A 13,082-nucleotide genomic window follows, 5' to 3' on the forward strand; every position below is an offset into this window, starting at 1 on the left:
TTCCCTCTCAAACGTGCTTTTCCCTCATTCTTCTCCAAGCCTGTTATTAGTAACTCCATTCACTCAGCTGTATATGTGAAAAGCCCAGAGTATACCTTGTCTCTGCTTTATCTCATGCTCCGTATCCAGTTTATCAGCAAAACTCCTTCAAACTATCCCACGTCCAATTACTTCTCACCACTTCCCTTTCTACCTCCACAGTTCAAACCATCATTATCTCTTTTTTTTTGATTGTGCAGCCTGCTAAATAGTCTTCTACTTATGCTTATGAACTCCCTAGAGTCTATTTTATGCATAAGCCAGACTGTGTTCTTTTCTTTCTTTTTCCTTAATTTATTTTTTAAAATTTATTTATTTTTGGCTGTGCTGGGTCTTCGTTGCTGCATGCGGGCTTTCTCTTGTTGCGGTGTGCAGGTTTCTCATTGCGGTGGCTTTCTTTTGTTGTGGTGCACAGGCTCTAGGCACGGGGGCTCAGTAGTTGTGGCGTGTGGGCTCAGTAGTTGTGGCTCACGAGCTTAGTTGCTCAGCGGCACGTGGGATCATCCCAGACCAGGGCTCGAACCCGTGTCCCCTGCATTGGCAGGTGGATTCTTAACCACTGCGCCACCAGGGAAGCCCCAGACTGTGCTCTTTTCTATTCAAAATTACTACAATGACTACTTATCTTACAATAAAATCCAAAGCTTGTTTTCTTGCCCACTAGGCATAAAATTTGGCCTTTTGCTGTCTCTCAGACCACATTCCATTTTTTTCCCTCAAGTTCAGCCTCTCGGTTCTCCTTGCTCTGGTACGCAGGACAAGTCCATACTGCCACTGAGCATTTGCACTTGCTTGTTCTTCTTGTCTGGGAAACTCTTCCCTTCTACAACTGCCTGACTCTATTCTCCATTTCAGTCAAATCTCTTCTACAATGACATTTTACCAGAGAGGCTTTCCATGACTACTCTGTAGAAAATAACACCTGACACCCCTATCTTCTTTAATCTCTTCCTGCTTTATTTTTTCATGGAGCTTATCACCATCTATATTCTTTCTCTCTTTCTATTTTTTTTATTACTTTACTATCTACTTCCCCTCCCACTACAAGTGGAATATGAGCTTGACAAATGCAGAAACTTTATTTTTGTTCACGGCTGTCATGACAGTGCCTAGAACAATACTTGTCATATAGTAGGTGATCAGTATTTTTACCAAATGAATAAATGAATGAATGAAAAGGGCAATTAATAATTACCTGTATGAATATAGCTCTCATTATTGCATTTCTTCCCATATTTGATTTTCTTATATAATTCAGGAGTGTTTCCCAGTTTTTGAAACTGTGAAGTTTACAAAAGCAATGTATTATATATATACAATTGGATTCTCAGAAACATTAATGAATACCCACCCACCTAGTGAAAGCCAGCTTTGGAGTGCTTTTGAAAACTGGATAATGCAATAGCAGAAACACCTCTATGCTTGCATTTCCCTATATGTCTTTTTCCATGCATTTCTTCTGACCAGACTGTATACTAGAAACTCTATGTAAATCTTCCAAATACAGGAAACATAATTATTAACTTTGCATGTAGCAAAAACTTAGAAAAGATTGTTAACAGGATTAATGAAGGAATCAATTTCTTCACACTGATACACTGGATTGAATTCAACAGGATAAGATGTACTCAGCAACCTGACCATGGATTCAGACCAGTGCATTAGGCAGGATGGGCTTTCTGACTTGGGCACAGCTCCTGTGAAAACACTTGGGCCAACATGAGGAGAGGCCATGAGGGCAAAGCCGTCACTCAGATCTTGGTATGGGCTCAGCCTCCCCTTGCTCGTTGCATGATCTTGGGTAACTTGCATAACCATTTTGAAGTTTAATTTTGTCTTTAAATAGGAATAATAATCATTTGTGAAGAAATTGAATTGGGGGAGGCATGATATTTTTGTGAGATTTTTTGTTTTCCTTTCTTCCTCTGCTTTTTTCCCCTTCTCCTGTTCCCTATTCGGTCTTCGAGTGGGTGTATGCTCATAGCTTCTGGAAATGGTGGGGCAGAGGAGAAAATAGAAGGCATTCAGGATGTCTGCATTTGTTTTTCATGACTTTTTGAATGCAGGTTCAATCCCAGTTCCCTAATCAGGGATTGAACCTGCGCCCTCGGCAGTGAAAGTGCAGAGTCCTAACCACTGGACCTTCCGGACATTCCCATGTTTTTCATAACCTTAAGCACCAAGAGAACGGAGGGGAGCTGAGGTACAGATAAAAAGTTGAGACACAGCAGAGAAAGAGAAGCTATCTCTCCCTTCTCAGGTTGGAGGGAAGGAAGAGAGATGGTGGGGGGCGGTCCTGAGAGCAGGGAGTTAAGTGGTTTCCTGCACCCTGCCTCCCAGTTAGAGACCCAGAGAGGAGTCAAGGTCCCAGAGAGAGAAGGGCTCCTTGATGGACAGTTGTGGCCCATCAGGGAGTCAAGAAAGAGCCATAAACCTGGAGGACCTTCACCGATAACCTGTGTGAACCGATAAGCAGACAGCTTGGTACCTGCTGACACAGATAAGTCAAAGACTGCTTTCCTTCTGCACCTCACTCCCTGCCCCACCTCCCCAGCCGAAGAAAATAACAAGCCTCGTGAAAGGGGAGGGATACGATTGATTAAGGCAGAAGGAGAGATTAAAACAAAAATTGGGTTGAATTATTTACAGATTAAGGTAATGCCTTGAACAACTTTGATTTGTTAGAATAAAATTTATACACTCCTTGGCACACAGTAGAAGATCAATATAATAAAAGCTACTCCTATCCCAACTATAAATATCTTATATGGCTGTTCAAAAGGTCAATATTAACTTTTATTTACACAAAAGTAATCTTTAGTTCAGGAAAGGTAAGGATCCCACTCATCATGGGGGAGGTATGGAATCCACTTTGAGTACATTGTCAAGAGGGCTGATAATGACTCATGTGTCAATAGGGAAGGGTGAATCACACAGGTAGTGAGAAGTCTGGCATTGAACGGTTAAAATAACTGGGGCTGTGAAAAGTGAATAAGGGAAGGCTGAAGGGAGAGATGATAGCAGTCTTCAGAGATTTGAAAGGCTTTTTGTGGAAGATAGCATGTCCTTGTTCTGAATGGAAGTTGATGGCATGATTGTTTGATCCAATCAACAGAAAGAGGAAGTTTCTCTTAGTTGAGTGTTCTTCAGTGCTAAGGATTCAAGCAGATGTTCAATATTCATTATGTCTGGAATTCTGTCAGAGGATTCCTGTATGCAGAGGAATGTGGCCTCGTACTTTCCATTTTAGGATGATATGTGGGGCAGGCGGAGGCCCACCAATATTATGAAATTCCAGGAAATATGCTGGGTGCTCTGTACCATTAGTTCACTGAGTCTGCCTGATGGTCTCATGAACTAAACACTGTAAGTGTTATTACAGATTAGCCTTATGTAGTTTACATAGTAAATTACCAGAGTTTATAGTGCCGGTAAACTACAGGACCAAGTTTTAAACCCAGGTTGTTGCATTAAAAGACAGTGTACTCGCCTCTACACACTCCATTTCCCTTTTGAAGAAAGTGAACAAATCCTTAGTTTAAGGACAGAAGTATCAAAATACACAGATTTTACTGATGTACTGACCAGTCGAAAGCACTGGCTTCTTGAAATACTTTAGCTATGATTCATGTAATTGTATAGCAATATTAGTACATAAGTTTATGACTATTTAACATATAAGAGCACATTAAGTATACTACTCCTGTCTTTTAGATGTATGTACATTTGTTTCCGCTACTACGATGGCTAATTTTATCTGTCCACTTGGCTGGGCCTTCGTGTTCAGATACTTGGTCAAACATTATTCTGGATGTCTCTGTGAAGGTGTTTTTTAGATGAGATTAACATTGAAATCACTGGACTTTGAGTAAAGCATATTACTCTCCATAATGTGGGTGGGCCTCATCCCATCAGTTGAAGGCCTGAATAGAACAAAGACTGACCTCCTCCGAGAAGGAATTCTGCCAGCAGACTGCCTTTGGACGTGACTGCAACTCTTTCCTGAGTCTCCAACCTCCTGGCCTACCCTGTAGATTTTGGACTGGCACCTCATAGTCATGTGAGCCAATTTCTTAAACCTCTCTATATACATATACACATCCTGTTGTTTATGTTTCTCTGGAGAACTCTGATAAATTCAGTTATTTATATTTCTTTCTTTGCCCTTGTGTTTCCTGGTTTCTTTTAGCTTTAAAATTCTATGAGTGGAACAACTACATGTATGAGCTGGGAAGCAGATCCTTCCCCAGCTGAGCCTTCAGGTAACACCACAGCCTTAGCCAACACCTTCATTGCAGTCTCATGAGAGACACCGTACTCAGCTGTGCTCAGATTCCTGAACCTGAGAACTGCGGAATAATAAATGTTTTTTGCTTTAATAATATTCTATGAGTGGAACTTAACTTCCCTTGAGACGGTTTGGTGTAATAGACACAGATTTGAATTGCAAGACCTGGTTCCTAGCCTCTGGTCACTTGAATCTGTAGACCTGGGTCCTAGTTCCCAGTCACTTCCAGCTAGTTTGTACAGCTCTCACATCTCTGAGTCTCATTTCCCTGTCTGTAGTATGAGAGGACTAGACACTAGAACTTAAGTTTCCCTTAAGTGCTACAGTTCAATGTCTCTATTAATCATATGGTTTAGTCATCAGAGTAAATATTGATAAAAGTCACAAAAAGAACACACCCTGGATTTTCAGGCCTCTGGATTTGGCGGCAGTGTTCCAGCGTCCTTTGTGCAAGTAGCTAGCTGTCTGTGTTCAAGTCCTGCTCTACTTCTTTTTTTCCACCCCAACTGTTCTCTATCAATAGCCAATCAATGCTATGTGCATTTTTTTGGCACTTCTGTGTGTGCCCTGTGTGTGGATGCGTGTGTGTGCATGTTCACAGTTCAAGCCGGGCTGCTCTGGCTCTGGATGTGCATACAGCACTGGCATTCGGTTTTGCCTCCAGCATTTTCATGGATTAACTGGCGATTCCGAAGGGGAAGGGAACGTCTTTGAGAGTTTGAGTCCTTGTTTTTCTCTTCTCATTTCCAAGGAGGTGTGTCCAGATCCCTTTGCCAGGCAGCGACTCTATAGGAGCACTGGAGGCCAGGCAGTGGACTTTCCCTACTGAGTAACTGGATTTGCATTTGCAAATCAATCCTGCTGAATGTTAGGTGAATATCTACTCAGCCCCATGTTAATATCCCTTCATTTTTTTTTTTAAAGTGGTGCAGATTTTAAAAGGAAGCATGACTTATCTAGTCCTATCCCAGAGTCCCAGTGAAGCAGCAGGAGAGGGTTGAAGGAGGAGGATCCCAGGCCAAACTGTGGAGCAATCAGTTTGTCACTAGTCCTGCCAAGTTTTGGCTTTCACTGAATCCCTCTGCACCCACTTTCAGATTTCTCAGGCTGTTTCCACCTCATATCACAGCACAAATGCTTCTTTCCAGAAGCGATCTGAACAATCCAAACCAAGGGCAATGGCAAAGCTTTAAAGTGTTTCCACTCCTTGGGGTATTTAGATGTATTTCAACAGAAGACAAAATTCTAAGGCAAAAGGATGGAACTACACGTGTCAACAAATCAGTGGGAGAAGATAGTGGGTGTATTTCTGTGGAAGGCGCGGTGGTAAGCATAGGTATATGGCGACTGCCGCCTGCTCAGCCCCCTCTTAAGGCTGGTCTTCATCCTTGGTTGGAGGGGGGGGCTGAGGGACTCTCACCCCTTCTACCCCAGCAGAGACCAAGAGATGTGGTGATGGTATGGGGGGTCTGAGTGTGCTGTGAAGACAGACAGTTCTCACTTCGCTCTGATTATTAGAAAGAAAAAGAACAAAAGAAGGGAGAGGGGAGAGAGAGATGTAAGAAAAGGGAGGAGGAGAAAAAAAAAAAGCGACTGAAAAGTAAAAGAAAAGCAAGGCAGTGGCCCGGGAACCTGGCGGAGGGGTCCCGCGCAGACCCAGCTGGGCTGGCAGCGCAGCACCCCGGCGAGCAAGGAGAAGGTGCCCACATCCCCGCGGGCGTTCCGAGCTGCTCATTTCTCGCGAGGAGGGTCTCGCGGATTCAGGGCGCCCGGCTTTCGGGTGACCTCCGGGTCTGCCCCGCCCCGCCCCCTTCGCCGGCTGGCAGCCGCGCCGGGGCCCGGAGCCAGTCTCCCACTCCCTCCGGCCCCCGCAGCTTGCCCCTCGCTGCCAGTCTGGGGAGCGCCTCTCCCAACCCGCAGCGAGACTTCTCCCTCCTGCCCCGGGGCGGGATCCTGGGTGGGGCGGCTGCGCCCACGGGACGGTCCCCGCCGCCGAGCACCGAGGCTGGGGCCGCCCCAGGGCCGCGCGGGGCCCGGCCAGACGCCGCGCGCCGCCAGGGCAGCAGCACCTGAGCCCGCTGCCCGGGCAGAGCCTCGGCGCCGGAAGCGCGGGCCGGGTGGACGGGCCGCGGGAACAGCCCGAGCCCGCGGCGGGGGAGGGGGGGAAACGAGAGCCACAAAGGGGGTGACCACGTGCCGCCGCGCGCCAGCGGGGCCGAGGACCTACGGAAACGGACCCCTTCACCCACCCGCCCACCGCCCTGGGAGCACCCGGGGTACCCCGAGCACCCAGCACCAGCTCGAAGGCAGACCCAGCCGCTAAGCTTCAACGTTCTCGCCCTAACTTTCCTCCAACTTCTCTGTAAGGAGGAACCTGCCGCCCCGCCCGCCCCCTGGCCGCCGCGACCCGCACTTGAACTCCGCGGAGCCGGCCGTCCACCTTGCGCCACCCCGAGCGCCGGCTAGGAGCGGCTGTCGGGAAGCCCCGATGACCTCTCCAGAAAGAGCGTGAAGAAGGCTTCGGCCGCCGCGTTCGGCCCAGGCGCCAGGGCGGCTCCATCGGGGAACTCGGAGCAGCAGAGCCGGGGAAGGTGGTGGAGCATGACCGCGCGGCCCCTGGGGACCTCAGCGCAGTGATGCCGACATGTAAGTCCCCCCTTTCAGCTCAGAATTCCTTCACACCTTTACCTGTGCCTCCCCCTGCCCCACCCCAAGGGCTTTGTAAGGACTTCAACCGCATTGACGGAATAAACCGGTTTGTCTTCCCTTGGCCCCTCGAGGCACTGAGCTGCTGCTGCCTGCCGGAGCTGTGACAAGTGTGTGCCGCTGGCTTTTTTCCAGCGAGAGGTAAACCTCACGTTTGGGCGGCGTAAAGCATAATAAAAAGGGCAGGGCTTCAAGAATGGGGAAAAGGTTTTGGATTCAAATTAAACAAGGAATCACCCGCGCGGCTGCTCCATCCAGGGGCCTCGCCCTGCCAAGAAGCCGCTCTCCTGGATCAGCACCTGGGGGCTTGGAAGGTACTAGTATGCCGAGAAAATGTTGACTTTACACATTGCCACCCTTGACTGTAGAAGTTATTCTTGGATCTTTGGGTTATTTGAATGGTTTTAAAAAAAAAAGCGCGCAGAAAAGGTTCACGGTGTACTTTGTAGATTAAAAAGTAATTAAAGAAGATGTCATTGAACGTGATAGGATCTGTGATGGGTCTTGTATAGAAGTTGAAGTGGGGGGTATAGGGCGATGAAACGCTTAGAGAAACCTAATGGGTTTTGCCTCTGGAATTGTCATCCAAGTGGTGAAGTGCCTCAGAGCGACCCTGCGGAAGGGCCACCGAGCACCCCCTAGCCTTCCAGAATGGAAAAAGGAAGGTTGTTCTCTGAAGGACCAAGCTTATTATTGTGGCCAACTCAGAAGTTACCTTTTCTTGTAATATGTAATTTTCCCTCTGGTGTTTTGTTTAATCTTGGGCAGACATTTTACTCCCTTCCACTAATATACAAGAGTTTCTAGAAATTGATATTCGCCCTCCCTCCCCCACCTTCTGGAGCCTTATTTATTTCCACTTAAATTTCCTCTTCCAGTGTAATACCCGGGAAGAGACAAGCCCCTCAGGCCTTTGTCCATTCCTTGCACCGTCTGCCTCCCTCCCTCCAGCACACATTTTCAAAATAGGAAAAAGGGTTAGTGCCCAGAAGCCTAGCACTTGGCAGCTCTGTTCCTGGTAGTGAGCAGTATAATTAGACAGAAACCACTTATTTTTATTAAACTGCATGTGAAGTAATTCCACACCTGTGAGTTTTAAAGTTCCATTTACCCAGTGGAATTAGCAAGGTATAACCTGAAAGAATTTATTTTGGGATACAGCCAACAGTCTCATATAAGACTTGTTCTCATATACAGGCAACACATTTTGAATGAATGTGAGTTTGTTTTAAACTTCAGTTTTTTCTGAAAATATAGTAAGGTTTTTAACAGCAGATATTTGTCTAGCTTCCTTTCAGCTTTCCTAGGTGATTTAAATCTTATGGGGAAAAAACTACGTTACACATGAAGAAAATATGAATACCAGGTTTTAAAATAAAAGATGTGAAACTGATCAACAAGTGATGTAAAAAATTTCTGGCTATGAAATTAAGTTATATAGTCCATTTGAATTCTATATGATTAAAACAATCTCATGTCATTATATAGTAAAAGCATGAATATTTAATCACATAAAATTATGGAGTTTAATACCCTGATTTGAGTTTCTTTATTGAACTATTTTGACAGAAAGTTTTTCCGTTTCTTGCCAGATTATAACTGTTTCTTTTTTCCCTTTTGCTGTTTATAATTCATATGGAATGGTTTAAGATTATCTGATTCTTTTTAGATATTAGTATGTTAGAGTATATGGAAGTAATACCAACCTTTCCAAGGTAAAGATTCCTACTATCTTGTTGAAAAACGTTCAAAAGGAAAACATAAACTATATTATCTACCTTTTAAATTTTAATTTTGATAGATTCAAATACACAAATTATTCAAGTATATTTTCTGCCTACTCCTGTGGATAGAGTATATATTGTTACACTCAAGTTCTGGAATTACAGACTTTATAAATATACTTTGGAGTTGTAGTGACTGCATATTTTTCATACCCTAAGAAATTTAATAGATTTAGCAAGACTTGCATTAATTGGTCTCAAGCTGCATGAAGCTACTGTTCCATTTATGGCTTATATAAATTACATGACATTGTGCTTTTCCAATGTGAATGGTGAATGAGGCTATTGTCTCTTGGCTTATGGGAAATATTAGAAGCTTGTAGCTTTACTGCCCAACTAGAAGCATGTCACTCTGATTTCTGGAAATAATGATTTGAAAGAGAATCAGTTTATATATTAAAAATAAACTGATAACCACTTCCTTAAACCTAACCATTTTTCTGACTGCCCATGTCATACAAGAGTTTACATCTCTGATGGGATGATCAAAAATTTCTTGAAACTATTTAGACTTTAGACTAAATAGGAAAAGACTTTGTTCAGTGTGTGTGGCATGCTTGGGCCAAAACTACATCTTTCCACTTCATTTCTAATGGGATGACATTATTACATTACCTACATTGGATGACATTAAGAAGCACACTGAGTGACTGGGGTGATAACATTTAAAGGACATTTCAATCATAAGTAAAAATGCCAATAAAACTTGAGTGTGCTACTTAAGTGTCATCTTACTTTCCTTTATGAGCATTCCTCAGGATGAAATTATTTGGAATGCCTTAAGGAAAACTTTAATATTGCTGTATTGAAAACATTTATAGCAGATATGAACAAGGCTTAACATATTTAGTATTGAATTGGTTAAAAAATCACAAATCACTAGAAAGAAAATTATTTATAATGGAAAACTATACAAATGACTTGAATATGCCAATCTGAACAAAGGAAATCCAAATGAGACATTATTTCTTCTATCAAACTGGCAATGATTAAAGCAATAATACTCAGTAGTGATGAAAGTGTCATCAGATGAACACTGATACCCTTCAGTGTAAATGTGTATGTGTGTATTTAACTTTATTTAGAAATAGTTTTAAACCTACAGAGAAGTTGCAAAAATAACACAAAGAACAGCTGTATACTCTTTACACAGAAACACTTATTGTAAATATTTACCCCATTCATTTTATCATTTTTCTTCTTCTCTTCTCCCCTCCGCTGTCTGTACGTACGTACACACACACACACACACACACACACACACACACACACACACACATTTTTTTACTGAACCATCTGAAAGTAACTTACATTCATCAGGGCTTCAGGGTTTACTTTTTTAATTGAAATTTTAATTGAGGTATTTGTTGATTCACATGCAGTTTTAAGAAATAATACAGAGACAGCCCACGTACCCTTTACCCAGTTTCTCCCAATGGTGACATTTTGCAAAACTAAAGTACAATATCACAACCAGGATATTGATACAATACACCTTTCTTTTTCAGATTTTCCCAGTTTTACATGTATTTGTGTGTGTGTGTGTGTGTGTGTGTGTGTGTGTGTGTGTGTGTATTTCTCACGATTACCTTTTAATTTCATTTATGGTAAAGCCAGTTATGTACATTATAGCTCAAATAAGGGTCAAGATTTGTGCAGATTTGAAGAATAAATCTTTCCGCCTTTTTGAAGTGGGGAGGGTGAACCCAACTTAATAAAAGAAGTTACAATGAGTAATAGAATAGCACTTCTCTTTTTATTCATTGTTTAGGCTCAGGAACATGATCTTTAACCAGAAAATGAAACAAAATTGTAAGCAGGCTTGAATAAACCAAATTACCATTCTTTTTACTCTGGAAGAATTAAGGTATTCTCTGTGCTACTCCTCATGTCCCTTTCTGAAAAGATTTGCCATAGAAATACAGTTGGTGTATGGAGAATGAAGTTATTTCTGACTATTGCTGATATTAAGAGAATTAGTACCATGTTAATTTCTCCACCAATTTCAAAATTTCTTCACTAATTTCTCTTTGTGACTTTTAGGGGAGTCAGTAGGAGTAAAGAGATGGAAGACAGTAGGTTTTTTAGACTTTAATGCATTTGGATTAAATGACATCTACAAGGAGTCATATTGACATTTAAAACAATTCCTATAAAAGGGTTGAATTCTAAAGCTTTCTGACACAGGATTTAAGTATTTTGTATCTTGTAGCCTATATTCATTGAAAAGGAGAGTGAGTTTGCAATAGAGTAGTAGCTTGTTTCTCAAAAAGGACAGTTGAGTTGGAAGGCAGGTGACACAGGGGGTCTTTTTGGCTCTGACACCACTGATTATGTGATCTTGGGCAAGTAGTTTAACATCATAGTTTTTTCATCTGTGAAATGATAGGTTTTATTGCATAACTTTTAGATTCTTTTCAGGTTATAGAAATCTATGACTCTTTCTACTTAAAAAATATTCTTATTCTTTTCAATAGAACTTTGAGGCCACAACTTGAGTGACACAAAATTGTCCTGTGTTTTTTGTAGTTCCTGTTTAGAACCTTAGTAACCCTGTTCAGGATTTTCCATTCTTGTGAGAAAGTTGTTTAAATCCCAGGGATGTGTCTTTGCTAATTGGTCCCCTGAGAAGACATACAATGCTTTCCTTCCTCTGTTCTATTCTTTATTTGTTTCTGTTCTTCAGTAAAGTGGATGAAAGGTGGTTTATGTTGGTTACAAGTTCTTGCCCTGTCCTGGGTTCCTTTTCTGTACAAAGTGATGGAGTCCTGAGAACTGGAATGCATTAAGCCCTTGGTTGTCCTTTGCAGCTCTTGTCTGACAGGATTGCAGGCAGCTTTTATAAAATAGCTTCAGGAGTGAATATGGAATTCCTAAGTGTCAGAACCTTTTATAGCAAAAAAAAGTTGCACGAGCACATGAAATAGTATTGAGTGTCGCCAAACTAATGAACATCATTCCCTGAGTATTGTTTAGAGAGCACGGGAACATAAGAGGAGGCCACTATTCACATATTGATAACGGAGGATCGTCATGCGCCACAAAGATTAAGAGGCTAGGAGTTCTCCTGGGCTGATACTTCCTTCTATTAATATCTATAAGGCTGGCAGCCAGGCTTCACTGGTTTGCCCCTTTATTCCTCTGGGCCTCAGTTTCCTCCTCGGTGAAATGAGGAGGTTAGACTTCATCTTTGGTCCTTTAGATGATAACTTCTTTGAATATATAATTGTTCTTTTGTTTCAGAAGTACACTCATTCATCCCCAGCACGAATGGGAAACACCTCATTCATCCAGCATCAATGGGAAATGGACCCATTCTTCCAAAAAAGTGAACTTTCCATGTGACAAAAATTTACAGGCTACCCTTTTTAAAGCACTCACTAAGTTCCATGCAATGTTACATCTAGTTCTTTTTGGTGGATAATATTCTATTTACAGAAGAGAAAATAGGCTCAGAGTTTAAGTACTTGACCCTGCCCCCAAAGCACACGGTAAACAGAAGCACCAGGATGTAACTACGTGCTATTCCAGAGTTCACATCCATTATTATTACGTTATTATTAATGACTCACTATAACATCTTGCTTCTTGTAAACAGTAACACTGATTTTAATTTCAAATATTTTGGATGGATGTATTTGAAAACATACCTTCCATACAAAAATCCTCTATTATTATTGTTTTTAAAAAATTTTTATTGGAGTATAGTTGATTTACAATGTTGTGCCAAAATGCTCTTTAGGACGTAGCCTTTTTCTCATGTAGAAATTCCCCTAGGAGTTGCATGATGCTGGAGCTTGTAGTTTGGTGAATATAAAAACATGTCCTGAGTATCAGATACTATTTTAAATTTCTGTAATAATGACATACATGAATAATCCATTTCTTCTCTGTTCTAAGTGGATCCCAGAAGTAGCCACAAAGTGAATAGATTGGTTTTGGCTTATAACATTGATCCTATTATCTGTTCCTGGTTCAGTCCTTTCTTTTGGCTTTGCTGTTGACAGAATAACCACACTTATATTAGAATGCTCAGGATGGTAGTAAAAATAAAAATAGCTAATATTTATTGAGTACTTGCTGAATGTTAGGCATATTTCTTAAATGACATGATTTGATTTAATCATCCAGCTGCTCCGTAGACTAGATTCTATTGTTCCTATTTTACAGGTGAAAACTAGGAGGCACAAGGTGGTGAAGTCAATTTTCCAAGGTTACATAGTTCATAAGTAGCAAACCCAGGTCTGTCTGACTCTAGATCTTGT

At 42.1% G+C, this 13,082-nt stretch overlaps 1 protein-coding gene across 1 annotated transcript in view; it reads left to right on the plus strand.

Annotated features, from left to right (window-relative positions):
- The first annotated feature begins 6,239 nt into the window (after window positions 1-6,239).
- ADGRG6 (adhesion G protein-coupled receptor G6) overlaps window positions 6,240-13,082 on the plus strand; it is a 135,755-nt gene continuing 128,912 nt past the window's right edge. Inside the window, exon 1 of the mRNA XM_079939615.1 lies at window positions 6,240-6,973. Within this exon, the coding sequence (XP_079795741.1) occupies window positions 6,972-6,973 (2 nt within the window). The 5' untranslated portion in view covers window positions 6,240-6,971. The remainder of the gene's footprint in view (window positions 6,974-13,082) is intronic.

The sequence above is a fragment of the Stenella coeruleoalba genome (genome assembly GCF_951394435.1).
Source record: "Stenella coeruleoalba genome assembly, chromosome: 12".
NCBI lineage: Eukaryota > Metazoa > Chordata > Mammalia > Artiodactyla > Delphinidae > Stenella > Stenella coeruleoalba.